General features: G+C 41.4%; 1 protein-coding gene across 1 annotated transcript; it reads left to right on the top strand.

Annotated features, from left to right (window-relative positions):
- Positions 1-672: 672 nt before the first annotated feature.
- On the top strand, positions 673-23838 carry LOC114426394 (FERM and PDZ domain-containing protein 4). Its single transcript, XM_028393777.1, has 17 exons — positions 673-713; positions 7097-7213; positions 11325-11485; positions 11775-11877; positions 13318-13363; positions 14222-14326; positions 15297-15404; positions 15780-15911; positions 16937-17056; positions 17175-17311; positions 17616-17742; positions 17858-17947; positions 18047-18229; positions 18401-18533; positions 18609-19565; positions 20899-22107; positions 22479-23838. Exons 1-17 carry the CDS (start codon positions 673-675, stop codon positions 23663-23665), a joined length of 4956 nt encoding a protein of 1651 aa, XP_028249578.1. The 3' UTR covers positions 23666-23838.
- Positions 23839-24830: the final 992 nt, after the last annotated feature.

Here is a 24830-nt window from a genome sequence, read left to right as displayed (position 1 = left end):
CCTGTCAGCCCAGCTGCTCCTCTGTTGCTTGTGCACACACACACATTATGTGCACATGATGTCTTTCTTGTTTTTGTTTACTGCCTTCTCTTCTTACTTGTTGAAAAAAAAACCCACCACATGGCTTTAGTGATTGATCAGACTGTCTCTTGGGGAATTCTTAAAAACTGGCTGCGTCCTCCTTAGTAGCAATTCTTCTGCCTGTGCTACCACACAAGCTCAACATCCTCTCACATTCCTCTTCCACGCTCGTCTCCCACCACCACCTCTACCGCCACCACTGTCCCTCCCTCCCTCCCTTCCTCTGGCTCTCTCTGCCTCTCTCCAAAGCTGTTGTTACTGTGCGGCTCCCGCACATCATTCCACCGCGATGGAAATTAAATGAAGGTGGCTTAATGCAGCTAACAGAGGCATGCTTTGAAGGATGTACGCAGGGGAAGCTGCGCTGCCAGATCCTTTTCCATGGGCTGTGGATTTGCGCTGCTGAGGCGAGGACACAGCAATCACTCAGCCATGCAGAAGCCCAGACAACAGGACTAATCTCTCCACCTGACTTGTGGAAGCTGCACTTTTTTCCCTGAATTATTTATTCCACGTTGCCAAAGACAGTGTGGGACAATGGAGTGAAGTAGATGGTGAATGTGTAGACCTTGACTGCAGTCTGCAGCACACATGGATGTGTTCAGCTTTGTGAAGATGCCAAAGCTGTCAGGGTGAGTCCGACTGACGCTGCTCTGTATGTATTTGCCTGCCTGTGGATGTGCCTGTTCTTTCTCCTGCTGTATGTTCTGAGATTTCAAAGAGTGACACAGGAATCACATGTGGGATTAAAAATGCTGAGTTATTGATCGTTTATAGGAGCAAGTTGTGCAGTCATGTATGATGTGAAATGAATGAGCAAGTGAGGTAGAAGGGAGTGGGGGTGGATGTAGAAGCTGATGCGGTTCATGTATAGAAACTGTATGGAAGTTCATACATTACTCATAATGCAGACATTGTTTGTTCTCTAATGTCATAAACCCATTACAATAATTAAGAAAATCAGCTGCTGGTCTTTTAAATTATTAATTACTCCAGTTCTTGAGCTAATGGTAATGTTTTTTTCTTTGCATTTTCTTTCCTAAATAAACATCTCATTGTGATTTTGTTATTGTTTATTACGATCATTAAATATGATCTGCCAAGTTCACACGGCCTTAAGAGAAGGATGAAAATAAAATACATATATTCTAGTGTAGAAGAGGACAGAGAATATGGTTTCGGGAGATAGAAGGGTTTTATTTGTGTGACGTTAAACTGAGTCCTGAAGAATTCATCCCCAGGGCTGACACCTCACCTTATGCACCCATGGGTCTGCTAGATTGAGCTGATCTGCCCCAGTGGACATTAATCCTCCTAAGGGATTTGGCTCCATCAGAAGCACCACAGACCACTGGTGGGGAGAACAGCTGATGATAAACATGAAGATATTAAATAAGATATGTGTGTGTAACTGGAATGCCCATTCAGAGCCATATAATTCCACTCCTGAGTCATCATCCACAAGCGTTGCTGGTTGATCATGAGCAGGCAGGAAATCATTAGGCAAAACATATTTATATTGATATTATTTATATTTCCATATGACACAGTTGTGAAATATAATTGGAATACTGTGTTTCCAGTTAGCATCCCTCCATAGCAGTGGCTATGATGTGGCTCCCAGTGGAGCACAAACGTCACTGCATGCTGTCACTGTTAATATTGCCACACAGTGCTATCCCTGGTTATGAGTTACCGCGACTATACACTATAGCGTTTTATTTGCTTTTCTCCCTCTCAGCTGCCAGTTGGAATATAAGTCAGCAGGATGCTGCTTTGCAAAGGTTGATAGAACACTGTGCAGCAACCCCCCCCCCCCCCACACACACACACACACCCCTGTATGTATTTAGACAGCAACACGAAAGGCAATGTTTCCCCTCATTGTCTCTTCTTCCTGCTTTACAACGCCCCCAGATGTGTCTGCTGTCAGAAACAAAAGAACTCTCATGCTTTCATTTGTCTTCATTCTTTGTTGTGTTAAAATCCAGCCAACATTTCCACACATTTGAAGACCTTTTTTTGAAAGATAACAAACTTGCCGTTTTCTTCAACTTCTTTGTACAAAAGCAAGTTTGAGCCATTTGACCAAAGTTGTTTAAGCTACTTTCTTTTGATCTTTCAGCAGAGAATTGTGGCTTAACTTAACTCTAAGCACTGTTACACCTTTGATACTCACTCACTCCGTGGGTGTTATAAATGGTTCGGCAGCAACAGTATACTGTGGAGATAATGAACAAGGACCTCACATATTTATGAAGAAAGTGTAAATTATCATTCTATCACAGAGCTTGCCTGACTCCATAGGGTAGCAGAACTGTGCTCATGGAGGTGATAGCACGCTGCATCTATAAAAAGGGATTGTAGCTTATTGTATCACACTGAAACAATTTTTAGTCAGCCCTACAGCTAGTTTCCACCAACATAAATAATATGGATGAACAAGTAAATTTAGTTGGACTGCATGATTTTGTTTCAGCTCGCTGGCTGTGTTTCTCATCCAAAAAAAAATCCATAATGCCATTGCCATTGTTCAACATGTTTTGACTGCAAACTTTTTGCACAGGAAATCATTGGTCTGAACACAAATTGATTAGCCTAAATGTTCATCAGAGAGGACATGGAGATGAAAAGATCTGTCATAGTTAGCTGTACAAATCGGTCGCTCTCAGAGGAGGAGTGGATCAGAAATGACTCTGGGTCAGAAATGGAAGGCAACTGTCTGCTGGATGAGGTCTTAGCCAGCCATTTATTTTGTCCTGTCCTTTAGAGCTTTTAGCATAAAAGCAGCGAGTAGCACAAAGAGGCGCCTGAGAATCCATGTCTAGTTCAGTGCCCACGGGGTAAGTTCATCACTATATTTGGTTAATGTTTTACATTGAGCACTGTAGAGCAAAGTAGACCTCAGGAAAATGCAGTGTAGTAATGAAATAAGAAGTTTTGGATCTCTCTACATGTTAATTATCAGTTCAGTATCAGATGTATGAGCGACTTTGTACTGTATTCATACTGCATAATAAGACTTTCTATATGTTGCATGTTATAAGTCTTAGAGGAAGCTCCAGCTTTCACATCTTTTGCAAGATAATGGTGATGTCCAGGTAACCTACAGGCAGTGGGACACTGAGCCTTTATACACAGTGAAAAATAGCAGGAGGATGATGGTGGGTGGGCTGTTTCCCAGATGCTGTTTTATTCCCACCCAGAGGAGATTAACTAACCAAAAATTGTTCTATATAGAGGCACCACAGAGCTGCTCAGGATAGTGCAGTTGCCCATGGCAACAATATCAGTGCTTACAAAGACAAACACAGAAATAAATGGGGAAAACAGACTCTTATTATGAAGTGTGTTCTGCAGAAATTTTCTATTTTGTTGTATAATGGCACTAAGTGGGGCAAAGTATACATCAGCGTGTCAGCCAGCATGTCTGTCTATAATGCAGGATAGACAAAGACAGTGAGTCACAGACTGTACAAGAACAGCAGAGTAAAACTGAGCAATTTCTATGACTTATAAATAGCAGCGAAAACAATGCAAACAGCAGATTTAGCTGCCATGTTGACCAAAGAATTAGAGCCAAGGTGGTGGTTGGAGAGAAGACAAGCGTAGGGCAGATGAAACAAAAAGGCAGCGTCTTTCTGGGGATACAGGCAGAGGGAATAAGGCCTCTAATCAGAGAGGTTCCTCTCTGTCTGAGCCACTTCTCTGCTCCACTACACCCCCCCGGCCTCCTCCCAGGAGATGGTCATCCCGTCTGCTGTCTCTCCACAGATTTCATATCCAAACAGAATCACATTAGAGGTCTATCTCTGCATAAATGTCTGCCTAATTCAAGTGCAGTAAGAAAGCGGCGTCACAGGCCTCTTCACCTTGTATCTTAAGCCAGCCTTACTTCAGATTTGTGCGTCTGTTTTCAGTTAGTGGCAATCTATTTATATCTATTTAATGTATGGTTATATGTGTTGATACATTCTGAAGGAAAGCTTAATACAATGCTGGGTGCCTCAATCACATCAAAAGTCACAGCGCTGAATTAAAGCGTGATGTTTCATTCATGATGGCATGAATGCACAACAAATAATTCAATTAGTATGTCTTAACCTGAGGAACCTTCTCCAGTGCAATGCTTGGAAGGAACCAAAAAGGGAAATGCAGAGCTTGGTCCTTTGGCAATCAACATATTTTGCAGATAATGGAAGACATTGACGCACAAGAAAAAAAAATGTTCTAAAAGACGCCATAAAAAAACACATTTATTTTGCTGTCAAGGTGCAAACAGGCAGACATGTGGTACTAGAGCATGGTTTCCTATAGCCAGCCCTAATGGAGATCGTCGGTGTAAATTATTCAAACTAACTTGAGTGTTTGTGTTGGAATGCACCTCCTCTTTGCAGTGGCTTGTCTATAATGCATAGTTACTCCCTACATTAACAGAATTCCAGCCTTCATATAACAGTAGAATGCTTCTTTGGCGACGAGCATGCGTTGAGAGAGATGAAAGCGAAAGTGAACTACAGTGATAAAGCAAGGATCACATTGTTCATGCATTTTTTATAAGGGACTGAGAAGTGATCTTTTCCTCATCTCTCAGACTGCAAAATTAAAACCCTCAACTGAAATATCTGTTCATCTTAATAAAGAGATCAAGACAGATGCAACAGTAAAGAAAACTGTAATCGTCCAATTTAGGCTATAAAACCTTGATGTCTGCTGCACAGGCTTAGTGCTAATGCGTCTTATTGATTGTTAATTTTATGAGCTAAGTGTAGTTGCTAACATTAAAACATAGCTCATAACGTTTGCTGTAATTTTGACTATGACACTAGCAGGATCTATAGTATAGTATTATTACAGCAGTTGAAACTCCAGTACTACATGTACAGTATTTAATCTGCACTACTACAGGATCTTCGTTTTACAGTAGGTTTACTACACTATACTACACATATTTTTTGTGTATATCTACCCTATTTTAATCTCTAGTCTTTTCTGTTTGCATTTTTAAATTTTACAGTTTTATTTAAATTGAAGTAGTACTACTTTTCAATTACAACTGAGTTTTTATAAAACAATCTGTATGTCAGTAACCCCCCTCCACCCCCCCCCCACCACACACACACACACACACACCCTAACATCAAACTAGTGCAACAGACAACAGAGATGTGCAGAATACCAAAATTGTGCCCTCTGTGGTTAAAATGTAATTCCTTCACTAACCTACATTTGTACATTTGCTTCTACATTCTTTTAATTGTCCTCACCCTGACTCTTGGGTAACCTGTTCATGAATTGTGCAGCATGGTTTGCCTACTTGGCGCTTGATTACTTAGTCCGATGTGACTGTGCAGGCATTATTTATTAATGCTTGCTGAGGAAGATCGGTTTCACTGTCCACCAGTGGCTGAACCTTTTCAGCTACTCCGTTAGGCTGGAATGCTGCGACTGGAGGTGGCATAATGCACCTCCTGTCTGCAGACAAAAGAAATCAAAGATCACAGTATCCATCACTGCACCGTTAATGCTGAGACACTGCTGCCGAGAGACAGAAAATGGATTTTTTGGAACTATTTGTCAGTTCAGAAACATATTTTCAAGGCGCAGCTTCTGAAACTGTGAGTACCAATGCGTGTTTTGTGGGATTTTGGATAAATGTTGTTGTTTAAGGTGTTATTCTGAATGAAAAATGTCCAATCTTTTTATGCATCTCTTGACTACATTGGCTGTTGGGTACAAGGAGGACTCATCAATAAGGTGAACATGGCTCCCCGCGGTGTCAGACAGTATCCAATTGTGTGTCCACACACATCATTTGAGCTGCAGGAAATGTGCTAAATATACACCACGGAGGCCTGTAGCCAGCTAATGTACTGTCGGTCAAATAAATCCATATCCATGTGGAAACACTAATATCCCCCAAACACATCAGAGTATTGGGAAAAAATCTGATTGCTTCCTGTGTTCAGGGGCTGACTTCAAATGTGGTGTACAAAGGAAAAATACAGTTTTTGTCTTTATGAATTAATGATGATTTAATGCACCCAGTAGCACTTAGGTGTCTTGTGTTTGTACGTCTAGGTGACTTTGGAGCTGTGCTCTAGCTTAGGCTGCATTATTTTTGTGGCTGGCTCTCGGCTTATACATTGCGTTGAGAAACAGTATGGCAGTATTTTATGCATATCTCATGAAACAGACACGTGCGCCTATACAAACACAACACGCTCTCACACATATATACAAGCATGCAGCGCACAATTTATGCTCGGCGGTACAGTAACAGGGGAAACATTTAGAGGGAAAGAAAGAGGGGCTTTGAATAATGAATGTGAAGAGCCCTGTTACATGGCAGACAAGCCTTTGAAGTGACATAACTTACTGCCACTGCTTTCATAGCATCACCAGTGTGCAGACACAAAAGACAGCGATAAGGGGAACAAAAGAGAGAGGGAGTGGGGTGCAGACAAAAAAGACAGATGGAAACATTTTAACCAATTACAGCTCTCCTGAATACCCGCACTAGGCAAACTCAGGGCGCAAGGACATGACTATGCACAATTGTTGGTAAAATCAAAAAATCAGCTGAAGCTGAGATTTACACTGTGCCACACAATTGGCTACAATTATCTGTTTTTCGTTGTTATATTCTCTGATAAACTTTATCAAGTCGTGCCAGAATTGAGCAAATCAAATAAGTACTTTATAAGAGAATTCTTCAGGGTTTTTTTTTATAAAGAATGTGCTGACATGTAGAAGTAAAACCAATTTCATGCCTCTCAAAGCACAAGAGTGAGGCATGACAACTCCGCCTGTGTGTGTCTAGCTTACGTAATTAATTTGATTTGTATTCACTGAGTGAGCTTTGGCCATGGAACATTGTTTATCACGCTGGAATCGGACAGCCCCTTATCACTTGGGTTGAATCACTTTGTGCTGCCACTATTTATTTATTTTGATTCATATATTATTTAACAACAACACACATTTTTAATATATAATTATTTGATTTTCTCAGCCACAGGACCAAATCCTCAGGCTGGCCGCCCCCTTCGGGGACCTGGAGTGCTTCGCAGGGACCCCCAAATGGATGGGACATGGGCACCAATAGAGAGGGACGTGACTGCTACATCAAGTAAGTGCCCTGTGTTTAAAGAAACCAAGGGGGGTGCTCTCTCTTTCTCCCTCTCTGTCCCAGATGTTTCAGACGCTTTGCCAACTTGTAATTATTCCAGCCACGTCACTGCCTCCACACTGTCTCCATCTGTGCATTCAGAATACTGATTCTGCACTCCCTCTGCTGCCGCTGCTGCGCACGCTCTGCCCCTGCCTACTCTCACTCTCTCTCACACTCTCGCACACCCACAATACTCCTCGTGCAGTCTCCCAAATGCAGAAGAGGGTTTCGAGATTGTGACTGTGTGTGTGTGTGTGTTTGCTTGCTGCTGCTGCTTCCACTGAAGAAAATCCACCTGCCCAAGAGGGGGGCTTGTTTTGATCTGTTCCTCAGAGGATGCCGGGTCATAGTGGTATCAGCGTAATTGATCTTTCATAATTGGCACTTCTGGAAATCTGTACAGGCAGGTAAAAAAAAAAAAAACTCTCCACTGGATCTTTATAGGTGTTTGTGCACAGTTGCGTAACAAGTGAGTGTTTGCTTGTTTTATCTGTGGAGCTATGCTGAACTACGTTGTGAAAAAATGCAATTCACTATCAACCTGCTCACAGTATGTCTGTAAAATGATTAATTTAATTATTATTTCATTGATATGTAAAAATGATGGATGCATTTTTCCTGTGTGAGAAAATAAGAAATAATGCAGAGAATAGAAGGTGAGCACTTGTCACACATGGGTTATAGCATGAGAAGCGTGATGTCAGACGAGTTATATAAGAAGTAAGGAGCAGTGAAAGTGCTGGATACAGAGCGTGTGTCTGCATGAGGCACATCATGGAGGCTGGTTTTGGCTCTAGCTTTTCTTTTTCTAAATTTGAGACTCATGAATAATCAAATGTCTGTCTGCCTGTCTTTCTGTGAGTGTCATTGGCTGTCTGAGTTTTGTCATAGCTGCCCGGGGTGCTGATGCTAAATTGTTTTATTTCTCAATAGAACACATGTCTGGTCTGCGTGACAGGAGCACATGAATAAAGTAGTAGGCATTTAATATTTACACTTTGACACGCAGTATTTAATAGATGTGAGTTTGACGACTGATGTAACAAAAAAGTGAAGGAGCAGCTGAGCAGAGTGGATTAATGTTATCAGACAAATGACATATTTAACTTCTTGTAAATTAGTTCAATGAACTAACTCTTAAGCCCAAGGCTCATTACTAAAACTGACTCTTGTTGTTTTTAATTCACTTCATTTAAGAGGTTCAGAAAATGAACAGTAGTTAATTTATTTTTTTTTTACAGGAAGAGTCAGTGTCAAAGCTAAAATAGATATAATAAAGGTTGTGTTTAACGCAAGACAGACACAACCTCCTTGGCTCCATCAAGCTGTGAGTCTCCTGTCAAAACAGGCTTTCAAACAAGAGTAACAGGATATTGATTTTAATAATAAGCTTCACACGAACAAAGGCCAGAATGTCTTATTTTTATGCATTCTCTGTATATATATATATAAAAAAAAACTTCCCAACACAGCTTTGTGATTGCTATATAGATTGTTGTGGAGCTACACTAGCTTAGCTAATGGGTATGATTAGAGACCATTAGATGCATGGCTGTCTGCACAATGGGACTCCAGCCATGTTTAGCAGGTGGCCGTGCAGGGGAGGAGACAGTATTCTTCCTGGATGCACAGGTCCATATGGTTTTGATTTGTGCACAATCTGGTGAGAGTCTTGTATGGGAGATAAAGCAGACACACAAATTTAAACTAAATGCATCTCAGAAAGATCTTCTGTCAGGTATGCAGTATTTGTTTTTGACATCTGATCAAAATATGAAGAAGAAGTCTTATAAATGATCCAGATTAATGAATCAAAGCTTGGCTTCCTGGTGTCATGGCATTAAATTAGAGGTAACATGATGCTATATTTGTAACTGTAACTGATCTATGACATAAGTGATGGTGATTCATTTCCTTAATCATGGAGCTTCATCATAACAGTATGGTGATAGAGGGATCATTCGTTTTAACTATAGCTCCAGTTTTTCAGTCTACTTACATCATATGCATAAGGTTGTCGTTATTTTTATCCAACAAATTTCAGTTTCATCCAAACTGTCTCCTCTTTAATTCAAATATTTTCCTTCCATATTTCAAATGTGGCACAAAAATCAATAGTTTTTGCTATTGGGGCAGATACTACTGCTGCTGTGGCACTGTACAACATCTGAGAGAATATGAGATGCTTTGCCTTTAGCTTCCTGCGAGCCTACTTTTACTCTCATGCACATTTACATTTATTTGGAGAAGTACAAATATGTTTTGACAAAAAGCATCGAATGAGAGGTTTTTTTTGTAATCACTTGTTGGCTGCTTTTGTCATTTGTGTGAGATTTTATTAAGTTTACAACAAACACAAAAACAGCCTCATAATTTGCATACAGGAAGAGGATGACACTGTTTTGTATGCCTTTATTTAAATGTATTTCCAATGAGACCAATAGAAGACTCTGGGGCTTTGTCATATTTTAATAAAAACTCTCTTACTTTAGTTAAATGCGTGTATTATTGCCTCTGCATAATACGTTTGGCACACATTACATGTGAGGTGTTTGTGTAATGAGCAAATAAAATGCTCCAGGCAGCATCCAACTGCTGGGTTTTGGTTTTTGTAGGAAAAAAAAATACTGTACAAAATGGACTAGTATTATTTTTGTCTCCCTGACAAAGCACACAGAGAAAAACAAAGGAGTGAAGGAGCAATAAGAGCTTCATCCACATTAGATTTGTGTATGTTGTCTTAATTTGAATAAATGTTGATAAAGGCAAAAAACCATTCATGTGAAGGGGAATGCTGTCTTCTTATTTTTTGGTTATTTGAATAGAAATAAGTGTCTTGAATATTTATGTGGTACATGGTTGATTTAGTGCACGATAAGCTGTAACAAGATTTCTGGTTATTTAAAACTGTTGTGGTTCCATCATAGTTACATGCTTATTATCACAGAGACTGGCTTCAGTTGTGGCTCATGTTGAACTGTCAATACTACAACACAGTTCTTTCCACCACTTTGCAGGTCGCATGTTTATTTGTGATCCTCCAATCCTCCAAAATATTCACTTAACATCTCTGAACTTGTCGTCCTTGTTATTGCTAGGTTTTTTCTCTTTCACACAGTATTAGGAAGGTGATTGACAGATCTCACTGTGTCTTTGTGCCCTGAAAGATTAATTGTTAGTATTTAGTGGTGAATAGTACATGTGTCAAGAATAACTGTGAATTACACACTGTCTGCCCACAGCTTTAATTAACCAACATTGTTGGCACCATACAGAGATGGTGGTGGTGCTGCGTTTGCAGCCAGGGAGAGTGCAGAGAGAGTCTGCACAAGCTCTGATCACAGAATATGTGAATGCAGTTTGTGAACATCTTTTGAGCTTAAGAAGGGAGATTAAGGAGATTAAAAGCACGCATTGATCAGGTTAAATGAAGCAAAGGATCAAAAAGTCCTTTTTTTGTAGCCAGTTACTGATGGCGGGGGTAAGCAGGAACAACATGACACTCCGCATTATACCCATCCTCCATCTCTATTACTGTGGCAAGGCCACTGCCTGTTGTCTACAACATACCAGTGCGGGTAGCACAGATTCTCGGTAAAACAGATATTGGCTGTGTGTAGTGTGCAAATACAAACAGTAGAGCTTGATCAGCATCGCCCACATTTTCTATTTTTAGGTTCTTTCCAAAACTGAATCTGCCGTCTTTTCTTTAAGCATTCTGGGTATATAGAGAAAACAACCAATTAGTATTACGTTCAAATACACAAATTTCTTTTTATCTCCTTAATTTATACGATGGATGATTGATAAGTTTGTGGCCCGGTATAGAGGGAGATGAGTCATACAGCTCTTGTGGGGTGATGATGCATAAAGTCTATAACGTTTTCCTCGTACAGGAATGAGGAATTGAACTATTCCACTCATTTGTCACCCAGGTGCTCCATGGCAGATCTTTGACCACTGCTCATATTATAAGAATCAAAGTGCACATGCACATATAAGAAACGGTAGTTTCAAATATTATTTACAACAAAACAACAATGAGTTTCCTTTTTCATCATTCTCACAGCCACGTCTCCCAGAGCAGTTCCCTGGAGGAAGTTCGTCTGGACGGAGACAAGTTTGTGCCACCAGCGCCCAGGAAGGTGGAGATGAGACGGGACCCCGTGCTTGGCTTTGGATTTGTGGCAGGCAGTGAGAAACCTGTGGTGGTCCGCTCAGTCACACCAGGTAATGTGACCCAGCACGGTCACATGTAATGCAACAGGGACTGATTCAGTCTGTGGCCATTTACTGTATCAACACAAGATAAAAATAAAAAAAAATCGCAGCCAGGGGGGAAAACCCACCGGGGCTGTGTGGTTTACACCGATGATTCATTGATTTTTAGGAGCTCTCAATGAGTCAGCATTCATTAGGGCTTTGAGCTACAAGACAGGACACCAAGAAAATCAAGAGAAATGGTACGTCTGTGCGCAATTTGTACCACTTAAGCCTTGTTTGGGGTGTGTTTTGGCAGGGGGTCCATCCGAAGGCAAGCTGGTCCCAGGGGACGAGATCATCATGATTAATGATGAGCCGGTCAGTTCAGCACCCAGGGAGAGGGTTATCGACCTTGTAAGGTATGACAACACACTAAGGTGAGGTTTGCCTGGTGTTAAACCTGTTGTAGATAATTGAGTGCTGCTTAATTCTAATGCTATTTTTAATTAATGTCTTATTTAGCCACATTAAATCAGCGTTCAGCCAATGCTGCAACACATTAAAACCAGAACATCCAAGGGAGGGGGATACATTATCGCTGTGTTAGGTTTTTTTTTTTTTCCTCTCAGTTTTTTTGTGACCTAAGGAGTCTCACATTACCTTGTCTGTCACCATATTTCAGCTGGATAGATACGGCACATTATTCCAGCCACCTGCTCCATTCACTGTGATTTAGATGTACACCGGTGTTGATGCTTTTTCAAGCATCTCATTAGATTAATTTCACTGATGCAGCTGAGTGGCTGCCTGCGAGTGTTTGGGTCCTTGTATGACCTGCAAAGCTGTCTGTAAACAGTACATTAGTACAAGGAAAAGTGTCGATGTGGCCACTCCTTGACCGTCCCTGTGGCCTTGAATGGGCTTCGTCTCTGCGGTAAAACAACGCACTACAGTGGACAGGACAGAGCTGCCAGGAGCATCGCTGGGACATGCTTGTCCTTCTGCTGTCCAGTGTGATGTCTGCCAAATGTTTCAATTAAAGGAACAAACAAACAAACAAACAAATCAAAAGTGATAGCACCTTTTCTGAATGTTGTGTTATTGATGTCCACATGTCCACAAAGACTCCATATCACACAAAGGGTAATCTCACATAGCCTGTTCAAGTTGGGAGATTTTTGTTGGATTTAAACCAACAGCAAATGTAGTCACAACCCATCAGGCACAGCCTAATGCACCACAGTAGCCACTGATGCTACATCACACCTCTGATTATGGAACACACACCTGCAATGACATCATCGTGTGAAGTGATCCATCTGGTCAGTTAAGGCCAACAGTATCGTTCAGATGTAAATGACTAGTGTTACTATTTAGAAAAATGGCTCTTACTAATCATAGGACTGCTACAGTGTGTTAGCACTCATTCAGTATTGTATTGACTGTGCTCTGTTAGCTAGCCAACTAGCTAACCAGGTGTTAATGTGATATAAATCCAAAGTAGAGGTAACATGACTCAATCTTATAGTTGCCAAGAGATGTCTCCAGCTTCACTTGTCTTTGCCTCTGTTATGCTGAATGTGACCTATATTATGAACATTTAGTGCTGCTTCTACTCTTTTCTGCAGGACTAGATTCAACTCACTGCCCCATCTAGTGTTATATACTGGCATTACACTAGCTGGTTAGCATGCTAACTCCCAAGGATAACATGTTTTGACACAAATATAATTGTTCCTTTAAGCATTTCTTTTTTGTTTTTATATATTTTTTTGTTTTTTGTTTTGTTCTTTTTTCTGTTGGTTATCATGTTTATAAAAAATTAATCTTTAAATAAAAGCATTTTTTGTGTCCTGCAGGAGCTGCAAGGAATCCATATTGCTGACTGTTGTTCAGCCATACCCAGTAAGTTTCCCCATCCTCTATGAATGAAAGCAAATACATTCAAATAGGCTATTCATGTGTTTGGGGCTGATTATTTTGTTGACTCGATGAAAGCAAGTCATTAATCATGCCATATGTTTTGCGCTGGCACAGAATCAAAATTGCCTTAGTGAAGTGTTAGAGCTCAGCTAACTCAAAGACAGTCCAATCGCTGCACTCCCTCCAAGTCTTCTCATGTTGTGGCCTCAGATCCTCACATGAACCCGCCACATCAACATTTACTGGAGCCACAGAGCAGCAGATGGTGGTGCACACACAGTGCCAGGAGCATATATTTGGCCTTTGTTTACAGATCACATAATAAGTCAGTAGAAATGGAATTATGCTTGAATTCCCTCCAAAAATAGATTCAAAGCAGCAGCGCATGCCCACAGAAAACAGAATGCAGTGTGTTGACGCTTGTGTGGCAAGAAGGTAACAGTAATTATAGTGTTTTAAACCATGCAGCGTTCATCTGTTCATTTCAGTTTCTCATTTTCGTTAGATGCTGAGCGAGAAGAGGGTCTTTAAACAGCTACTTAAAACACAAGAGTAAAACAGTTAAACTGTTATTACCCAGGCGAGTAATCGCTTCTGTTTACCTGTGGTTTCTGTGCTGGCTCAATGACATAATGAGAGTGAGGGTGTCCTCCCTCTGATGCCCGTACACAGTGCCACATTAATTGCATCAGCACAGAGTGTAATGGAAGGCTGTCATGTTTCAAGAAGAAAACATGTCCTTGACTTGTGCAATGAATTAAAAAAAATATACATGACTCATCTGAAGCAGATGATTGTCCTTTAAACTCATGCTTTTTTCTCCTTCTTTGTCTCTAAAAGTCACCCAAATCGGCTTTCATCAGCGCAGCCAAAAAGGCCAAGTTAAAGACTAATCCTGTTAAAGTCCGCTTTGCTGAAGAGGTCATCATCAACGGACAGGTCCCAGTAAGTCACACCCAACACTATTTCATTCTGTTCACGTCAAAGTTTTGAAGAGCAAATGACAGAAACAAGAACGTATAATGAAGATAAGAGGGAAAAAAAATCACCCTCGTCTTTTATTTTGTCACACTTTATCATTTGATCATGTGGGTGTAGGTTGACAGAAAAAATAGGGGAACCTCTCACAAAAGAGCTTCCCCATATTGTGAGTGAGTCACAGAGGAAATGGATTTTTAAGAGAGTAACTAGAAAATAAGAAGGGATTGTTAAAGAGGATGTGTCACTCGTACTTCTGAGTAATTCCACGAAAATGTCTCAAAATATGTCATATAATTACATTAGGTCTCATTCATGACCTCTGATATTTTGGAAAATATGCTCATTTCTTTCAGAGATGCTGAATAACACTCTTATGCAGTTCCACTTAGCTTTAGCAAAGACCGGAACCACCTTCCTGATTTACATGTTACATCAGAAAATATCTGCTGTTATGTGGCGCGAGATGTATCTAATCTGTAATAATACATCTGGTGGAGACTAAAGTACTTTACCCACATTCACTTGACCATGACGCCAAAGTGCAATTAAGGAAGTAGTCAAAAACAGACCCGCCAAATGACAACTGGCCTCATTTTAATTTACAGAAGTAAAATAAAAAAATGAAATTTCCTTCGTTAATTCTTCATTTGTGATTAGTGAGCAGATAGGTGTTACATGGACTCATTACTTCCTGAATAATTACTGTCATCTTGAGATGTAAAGTGGTAATTAGTGAGCTAATTAGGTGGGTTGTATTACCTTTAGCCAGAGCCAGGTTGGATGTTTGCCCTGTTCCAAATCTATTAAGCCAAGCCAACTGTCTCCTGGCTATAGCTTCATATTGTACACATACAACAGTGAGAGACGAAGAACTGAATGTTCAGCTAGAAAAAGTGGGACTGCTTTGATCATATGATTCTTATTCTACCCGCAGGAAACTGTGAAGGACAACTCCCTTCTTTTTATGCCAAATGTTCTGAAGGTGTACCTGGAGAACGGGCAGACTAAATCATTTAGATTCGACAGCAACACATCCATTAAGGTTGGTGGGAAGAACCTCTCTTCACTCTGAAATGCTGTTACGTAATCTAAAGTGATGTTCAGTTTAAATGTTGAATGTTCGGTCACATTCGGACTGTACATTAAAAAGGGCAAACTCTTCACTGTGGCCTTCACAGCCTTATCTAAACTGAAATTATGATAATAGCGCATAATAAACTGTAAAGCGGTGGGGTGGGGTGGGGCTGTTCGTGACTCACATTTGCATTGTTTTGCTTCTACTGAGTTTCTGATGTATTTGTATGTGTGTCCAGCTGTGAAACTGATTTACAGTTATTGCCTTGAGCGGAGCGTAAGGATGCTGCTGCAGCTGCACGGTTCTCATGTTGTATTAACTGTGACATTGTCTATGTGAAAGGATGTCATCTTAACACTGCAAGAGAAGCTGTCCATTAAGAGCATCGAGCACTTCTCTCTGATGCTCGAGCAAAGAGCTGAGGGATCTGCCAGCAAACTCATGCTCCTGCATGAGCAGGAGATGCTAACTCAGGTGAGGCAGATCTTTTTCAATGCAACTATATGGAAAGGTTAATCTGCATTCAAAGTACAGCACAATAGGAGCTGTATCTTTTTAATGTGGAAAAAAAAGAGGACTGGACTTTTCATTCCATTAATAGGTGTTCGAAAGGATTAATACATCACACATGCTGTGCTGCCTTGAAACTGTATATGTGTGATCCAGATCAGTCCCACTGGCATTTAAGAAACTGTATTTAGCCAGCTCCTAAAATGATTTTTGGCTGGCCAGGATGTTTCTTTCTACTGCATAGCTGACACTACAATGCGAAAAACAGTCTTCATTAATGAAGACTCCTGCACACAGAGCCAGATTCAGTGTTGATGCATGAAAATAGCTCAAGAGATGTTAACATGTTAACAACATCTGTGGCTGTAGCATAAACCAGTGGTGTCACTGCTTTCTGCTAACAAACAGACAGCCTGAAGGCCAGTTTAGTCACAGCAGCATTAAAAGTCCCCTTGTAACTAAGTCGTGGATTTTTCATGTCTCAGTCTATCATAAGATTCATTGTGCACTCTTGATGGTTGGTGGACTCCACTAACAACACAACTTTAAATCAACTGTAGCTGTCACTGTTGCTAGGCAACTGACGTCTGGTGACGCATCTAAGAAACAGGCCACACCATGTCATTTAACTACTACTCGTGCATCCTCCAAAGGAAAGTTGCTCCTGATTTGGAATGCAGCTATTGTCTCTGTGATAAGCTAAGCTAACCATACCATCTTCTGGCTCCTGCTGCACAATTTATATACTAATAGTTTCAATGAGTGATACTGATCTACCTCTCTGAGAAGGCAATTTACAAAAGCTTATTTTTAAAAATGTCAACTACCTCTTGAATCTTCATGATAATAATCCTGGCAGACTCTTTGGTTCTGCATATATAAGCCTCTGACAAATCACCTGTAATGTTCTTTACTTTTTATTGGACATACTCCAGATGCAAACACTTCATGATTAATGGGACCCTCCTTATCTTTGACTTGTGCTCTAGGTGACACAGAGGCCAGGGTCACACAAGATGAAGTGCTTTTTTCGGATTACGTTTGTCCCAAAGGATCCCGTAGAGCTGTTGAAGAGAGACGCAGTAGCCTTTGAGTACCTCTATGTTCAGGTAGTTTGAGGAGGAATTAAATATTGTTTATGTGAAGTCCACAGGATTATACGTGCTGTTGTCATCTTAAATATCATGATTGACTGAAGTGTAACCTTTCCCTCTCTGGCTTCTCCAGAGCTGTAATGATGTGGTATTGGAGAGATTTGGGTCAGAGCTGAAATATGACACCGCCCTCCGTCTGGCTGCCCTGCAAATGTATATTCTAACCATCAATACTAAGCAGTCCCAGAAAGTTTCCCTGAAGTACATCGAGTAAGTAGATTGGATTTCACAATACCCTGCATGTCTCGTAATACAGAGCCTTTTTATTTTTTTCTAGTAACTTATTCAAGAGCTGTTACACTGTAAAATAATAATGATCCCACTAGCGTTGTTCTGCTGCAGTACCAGAAGATACATCCTTGGTTAGGTAATGATTCTGACTGCAGACTGTCAGTAAATCAATGCACCGCCTCTGGATGAAGTCAATTGATCACCAGTCAAGAATTTTGATTTGTATGTGTTTCACAGTGACTAAGTGACCTTTTTAAAATCTTCATGAATTATGCGTCTGTAGGAAGGAGTGGGGTCTGGCACTGTTCCTGCCTCCTGCTGTGTTGTCAAGCATGAAAGAGAAGAACATCAAAAAAGCCCTCACACACATCCTCAAAACCAACCAAAACCTGGTGCCACCTGGTAAAAAGGTACAGGCTTCTCTTTTTCTTCCCTCTCCGTTTCTCTCTCTTGCACCGCATCTGACTCTTGACTGCCTCCTAGTGGCGAGTTTTGAAATAACTGTGTTGCGTTTCTGCCTTCCAGCTGACTGCTTTGCAGGCAAAGGTTCACTATCTGAAGTATCTCAGTGACTTGAGGCTTTATGGAGGACGTGTGTTTAAATCCACACTTGTAGTGAGTAAAACCACATTGCAGCCTTAGACTGTGTGCAGCTACATGTTGGAGTAGAGATGTATATCATGTATATCTCTCTTTCTCTCTTCCCTTTTACAGCAAGGCGAGAAGCACACAGAAGTGACTTTGCTGGTGGGGCCTAAATATGGCATTAGTCATGTGATTAACACCAAAACAAACCTGGTGGCACTGCTGGCTGATTTCAGTCATGTCAACCGCATCGAGATGTACACTGAAGATGAGAACAGAGTTAGAGTGGAGCTGCATGTTCTGGACGTAAAGGTTAATAATAAATCTTGCAGCTCTTGTCTGATTTTCTAAATATGTTCTGTGGTTTTTACTCTCACATCAGTAAGTCTGTTCAGCAGTCACTACAACATCATTGTGAAACCTCACCCTCCCCTTTTTTTTATTTTCTGCTTATTGTCATCTGATTGTCTGCCTATTTCACAGCCCATCACTCTCTTAATGGAGTCTGTTGATGCGATGAATCTGGCCTGTCTGACTGCTGGCTACTACAGATTACTGGTGGACTCTCGGCGCTCCATTTTCAATGTGGCCAAAAACACAGACAGCATGGAAACAAGTATGTTGTGAAACAATCACAAAATGACTTGTTAGAAACTAGACCTGTCTAATCATTTCCTGTTCCTCTTTACAGGCCATGCAGCCAGGGTAAAACAGAACTATCAGGCCATTGAGTGCACTTACAGCACACCACATAAAGGATCCGACGACAGAAACAACCAGAGGTGCAGCCAAGATTATGCAGACCAGGAGTGTGAATTCCTCGACCACAGCAGATGTGAAAGCCAGCCAGTCTATGTCACGGAAATTCACCAGCCCCAGCACCTGATGCACATGTCAGAGAGGGCAGAATGCTGTAGAATCCCGTGCTCCCAAACTTATCTCAACGTCCCTAGGCAGAAACCCCAGGACTCCAGGAGTGCAAAGGTCTCCTTCATATTTGGAGACCCTCCCTTGGACAGTATAAACCCACAAAATCTGGGCTACCAAAGACTGATGGATGAAGGCCCAGAGATCCTAGACAATCACAGCCACATGTACAGGCGCCTTGAGGAGGACTATAGGATGATGGATGCCATAGAGGATGGGTATCAGTACTCCACTAAAATCTTTGGTCCCACAGAGTGCATCGAGGAGCCGCTGCTGCATGATATCTGCTATGCAGAGACAACAGATGATGCAGAGGATGAGGATGACATCAGCTGTGAGGAAGACATGGTGATGAGTGACATTGACAAGCCTACACTGCTCTCGCTCTCAGGGTCCAGTGATGACATCATTGACTTGACCTCTCTCCCTCCCCCTCCGGAGGGTAATGATGAGGAGGACAATGACGTACTGCTACACTCTCTTAACATGGCCATCGCTGCTCCTCCTCCTGGTTTCAGGGACAGCTCTGACGAGGAGGAGCAGCAGGGGGCCCAAGGAGCCCGCAATGATATCCCAGTGTCTCTCATAGATTCAGTGCCCACCCATGGAGCAGAGGGCCCCGGGGAGCCTCTGGATGATGCAGTGGTATCCACCTTACAGGCACTGGAGGCCCTTGCTGCATCTGAGGAGCAGAGTCCAGCACAGTCAGAGAGTAGCACAGGTTCTCCTTATACTATTGTAACATTCATTCATTAACACCACACATGCTCCAGCCATTCACTTTTGATTTGTTGTTGTTTTTTTCAATAAAGCCCATTTTGTTCTATGTTTCCATTTGTGAGTATTTTTTCATTCATTTTTTTTATTTACGTTTGTTATTGTATCATTCATTTTGCCAACATGTGTTCTTGTTTTGTGAATCATAATGTTGATCAGTATAATTAGTACCATAAAAACTCGACAGTCCAAAACTACAGACACATTTGACTTTCGGTGTAGCAGACCACTTTAAAAGGTCCAGTGTTACCATCTCATCCATTCACCTCAAACAAAAATCTCTTGATTTATTATACTTATTTGTCCCTGTAACACAACTGAGTCACCTCTATGTTTCACAATAGCAATAGTGTTCTTTGAAAGCTTCTTTTTTCCGTGTGTAAAAGCTGTATTTAAGCATTTAGTTTCATTTTCACCAAAGGGAAACCAGAAGCAGTGTGGCAGTTTTTTTCAAGATCTTTTTCTGTCTGGGTCTTTGTTTTCTGCATCTTTCTGTTCAGCCCATTTTCCCCCTGAAGCCCGGTCCAATCAGGTTGAACCTTAACTTTCCTAATAATGGTCACAGGAAGATCTGGCTACAAGGCATGTTTTGCATTAAATGTCACCAGTTTGCCAGTATCTGTCCAAACAGTTAGAGAAAGGCATTTAGTTTCATTTCTTGCAAAATGTTTAAAAAGGTGGATGAGGTATGCATTTCATTAAGTCCAACTGCTTACTGATGGGCAGCGCCTCTTTATGCAATTGGTGCAATCGGAGCAGTATACCCTATTTTTAGGATTCTACTAGTAGTTTCATGGCAACTTCATCTTTTTTTCTAATAATCAATCAATCAGCGCAGCGACTACTTCTCCTTTTCAATAGGCAGAAGAAATGATGAGATAATTAAGAGACTGAAAATTCCTGTGACACAAATCTGATTCAAATTCTATTTAATTATAAGGGGCGCCAACAATTTTACTCTGGATCTTTTTATAATACGCAGTACAGCTTCTGTGGCAAACCAAAGGCATGCAAGTTTGCATGGCATTTTCAGCCATAATGGACTATCAGTTAAGTTGTTAGGTTGTTGACAGTTGAGTATTATATAGATCTAACCCCCTGATTTAAACTTTATGATATATACACATTTATGATTTATTTCAAATTTCAATTTATTTCAAACTATTTCAAAGATTTAACCCTTTTTCTCATGTCCATGCTGTTTTGTGTGTCATTATTATATTATTCTCAATCAGACAAAGATGTTAACATGGTGTTTGTCTTTCTGTGGTACACAGGTGTCCAAATATCACGAGCATTTAGTCCTGAGTCTTCAGATTCCGGCAATGAGACAAACTCCTCTGAGATGACAGAGAGCTCCGAGCTGGCCACCGCTCAGAGACACTCAGAGAACCACCTGAGATTGCACATGGCCATGGCAGAGGGGTACCATGCTGTGAATGAGGAAAAGGCAGAAGTGAGTACGGCGAGTGATGGCGGAGCTGGAGCTGCGCAGTATGACCCCCAAGAGCCTCAGGAGGAGGAGGCGAAATCCTCTGCTGTTGCATCTTCACAGATGTTTCACTCGGATGGTGGTGAGATGGAGCCAGAGACTATGGAAATTAAATCAGTCAGTGAATACTTCACTAAGATGCACATGGGCTCGGTAATGAGCAGGCAGAGAGGGAAACAGAGGGAGACAGACAGCAGAATCCAAGGAGACACCTGTGATTCCGCTGATAAATCACATGTAGTATCTCAAGACCCTGCTAAGGAAGAGCCTACTCACCTCGTGGGGAGGTATAATGCTTTCACTGTGAGAGATTCCTATTACGTGAATCAACTTGATCTGGGGCGAATTCACTTTAAAGACAGGCATCAAAAATGGCAGCAGAGAGTGCCCGGAAACAAAATGGCAGAGAATCTCGCTCCAGAATGTGTGAATGACTCACAGGCTTCCCACGCAGACAGGTTGACAGCAAAGGGAGAGAAACAGGACTTAGATGAAAGAAGCCAACAGTTAAATGCTCATCTCCTCTCCCCATCCAAAGGGCCAGTCCCTGCAGAGGGAGACACCACTTCACAAGAGAGCGAGCAGCAGCAAATGAAGCTCCCACCATCAGAGCAAGACGTCACACGGTTATACGAGTATCACGTGAGCAAGCGCATGTCATCAATACAAAGTGAAGGCCTTCATTCTCTGCAAAGTTCACAGTGCTCCTCCATAGATGCCGGCTGCAGCACAGGCAGCAGCAGCTGTGTCACTCCAATGGATTCTCCCCTTTGTGCCACAGATAATATGCATGTACTCTCAGAGTCCTCGCTCAAGGGGCTGAGTTATGTAACTGCCGAGGAGAAAGCTTATGGTGCCCCGGGACATGGGAAGGCTGGACATCCTGTGGACCCCACCCTGCTGAGGAAGATCCACGCTGCTACCAGTGTTGAGCCAGGGTTTGGGATTACACGGGACGGCAGTCACAGAATGCCCAAGATAAAAGAAACCACAGGTAAAACTAACAAGAGGGTTTTCCCTCTAATCTCTGTCTGTGCATGAAGTGCATAAAAAAGAATAAAAGGAACATTTAAGAAAGTTTATTATTCAGAAACATAAAGTGTACCTTACTTGCCTCCAATGACCACCATTATAAGAGATTTGGAGGACATGTTAGGAAACACTCTTTCTTTCGTTCTATGATTTTTGTTTCCGCTATAATTTACTTTTGATGTACCCTAATGTCTGCTAATCTTATAAGCCAGAAATTCAAATATCTCTTCTTAAATGAAATTAACTGCATTTTTTGTCTTATAATTTGCACAAAAAACAACAAAGACTGGATGCTTAACAGTTCTTTTTGTTTTCCTACTACCCCTAGTGTAGCTTGCACACAGCTGAAGAAGGCTGGGAAAGAGTCATCTTTAGCTCTCTGTAATGAGACCAGTACCACCACCACAATCATGTCACCTTCATCATTACAAAGTAGCACAGAGCCCAGTGGGCTAACACAGGTTGGCCTTGAGCCCGACCCAGAAGCCATGGCTTTCCCCTCAAGCGGATCTTCACATGACCCAACAACAGGCAGCCTCATGAAGCCACGCAGGGTTCGGATGCTCAGGAGGAGCTGGAGCACCTTAATGCCAGGTTCCAGGAGCTTAGAAGTACTATTAGAAAAGACCAAAGCCACTCTTACAGGGAAGCAGGAAGGTCAGTCTAAAGATCCCCCAAAAGTGTGGAGGACATTCTCTGCCAAAACCTTACCCAAAAGCTTGTCCCAGGGTTCAGTCGCCTCTACTTTATCGGGTAGACGGCAGCCAAGAGGGGTCTCTCCATTGCTGCCAGAGTCAACAACAGTGAGGACGGATGCAGGTACATGGAGGTGCCATGGGCCGTTCAGTCACTGCTTCCTCAGGACAAAGTCAAACAGTGCTGATGAAGATAGAGAGATGCCCTTACTTGATAGGAAGGGAGATACTAAGTTGAAAGGGGCCACGCCTATGAACAACATGAACCTAGAAGCAAGGTTAGCTCACATAAATTCAATGAAGGGAAAAACATACAGCCTTCACACAGGGTTCGCACTTGCACGGAAGGATGCCTTAGAGATGATCGGTGTGCTACGATCCAGTGTACGGCAGATGTCCAGAGGTGACATGCCGGAAGTCAACGAAGCTGACATGGAAAACTTCTCCCAGCTGCTGTTCATGCAGGCCAAAGTGCTGAGTGGTGCCTGCAGTCAGATGGCCACGGAGTATAGCAGCCCAGAGGAGCTGCTGCTCACTCTGACGCACAGCTTCCACACACTGTGTTGCTTAACACAAGCCTGCATGTCGCTGGTGGAGGGCCTGGGTATCGAAAGGGAACGGCGCGAGGTGGTAGCCAAGGTGGATGCGGTCGTCATGAACTACGTTTGTCTGCTAAAAGCTGCTGAGGCAGCTTCGGGAGCCTCCCCTTGTGACCAAAGTGTGAATGCATTGACACATTACTCTGCCACCATGTCTGCTATTATAAACACACTAACTCACTCACTGAAAACACTGCTCAACAAAAAAACTGTTATTTTGTCCTGATTATTGATTTTAAAGCCATACATAAGAGACATGGGTTTACCAACCAATGTGAACTGCTGTGAAAAAAACTTGCCTTGTGTATACAATATTTTATTATGTAAAAAGAAATATGAAATTATATGAATAATTAAAGTTTTAAATAGATTATATTAAGGCCTCTATTGAGAAGCATATGACCCTCCTATAAAAATATTATCTAATATTAAATGATAAGATTATTTTAATGATTTATTATTATATTAGGAACTTATCATGTAGATTACTACAATCTTACCTTGTTTATAAATTGTATAATATATATATATTATGTTAAAGAAATGCATACAGTATATACAGCTCTAGACAAATCACTGCACAGGAAAAGATTAAAGATTAAAACACAACACGTGTTTCATTTGCTTCACTTAATTTAATGAATACTTTACACATGACCACTGAGTCTTTTCCTGTTATTTTTGTCAACATCATTAAAGAGATTAAAACTTTTAAAGAAAAGTCTCTAATTATTTTCGCCTTCTCTGGCCTATGTTTAGTTTTGTAACTGCTTTTAATAATTAATAGTTTTATCGTTCACTCAAGTCTGAGTGGTTTTAATGCTTTTTGCATTAATGATGATTTTACTTACAGGGCTGAAGAGCGTGTTGACACAGCGTTATGTATGAGAGTAGACAAGCAAATGAATGCATTATGCATCTGAGTAAAACAAGAGACAGCCATGTTGGCAGCTCTACAGGGCGAATGATCACAGTTCTAGAGGGGTGAAGTCCCACCCTTTACCATGGACCAATCATGATCTTATTTCTGAAAAAATATGCACCAACTGAAATTTGTGATGTATTGTAAGTTTACATGGGTGTACCACATTCTACAGAGCCACCCTGCAAATGTCTCTATCAAAACCAAGATTTAATGGCTAATTATTACGCCTGTAGCATCCAAACATTTTCATTGTAAATGCAGGTCATCATATAGTGTGAAACTACAGAAGGTTTTCTTTTAGAAACCAGGCTGTCTGGACAGGTGAGTCACCATTTAGCCACAAAGCAGCCAGAGACTGTGAAAAAAAAGACTCTGTCTGGTGCCAGAATAACATGTTTACCATTTAAGCTGGTAAACCCAGACCACAGCATAGATTTCACTTTTGCCTGCAGGCTCATCAGAAGTG

Source organism: Parambassis ranga, chromosome 21, assembly GCF_900634625.1.
Source record: "Parambassis ranga chromosome 21, fParRan2.1, whole genome shotgun sequence".
Lineage (NCBI taxonomy): Eukaryota > Metazoa > Chordata > Actinopteri > Ambassidae > Parambassis > Parambassis ranga.
This window is presented reverse-complemented; position numbering and strand designations above follow the sequence as displayed.

Bases quoted from the DNA above. Each gene is read 5' to 3' on its own strand.
- LOC114426394 (XM_028393777.1), top strand. From the start codon at position 673: ATGGATGTGTTCAGCTTTGTGAAGATGCCAAAGCTGTCAGG. The intron at 13,364-14,221 runs GTAAGTTTCCCC...TGTCTCTAAAAG, and splicing joins CTGTTGTTCAGCCATACCCA to TCACCCAAATCGGCTTTCAT. The intron at 14,327-15,296 runs GTAAGTCACACC...TTCTACCCGCAG, and splicing joins TCATCAACGGACAGGTCCCA to GAAACTGTGAAGGACAACTC.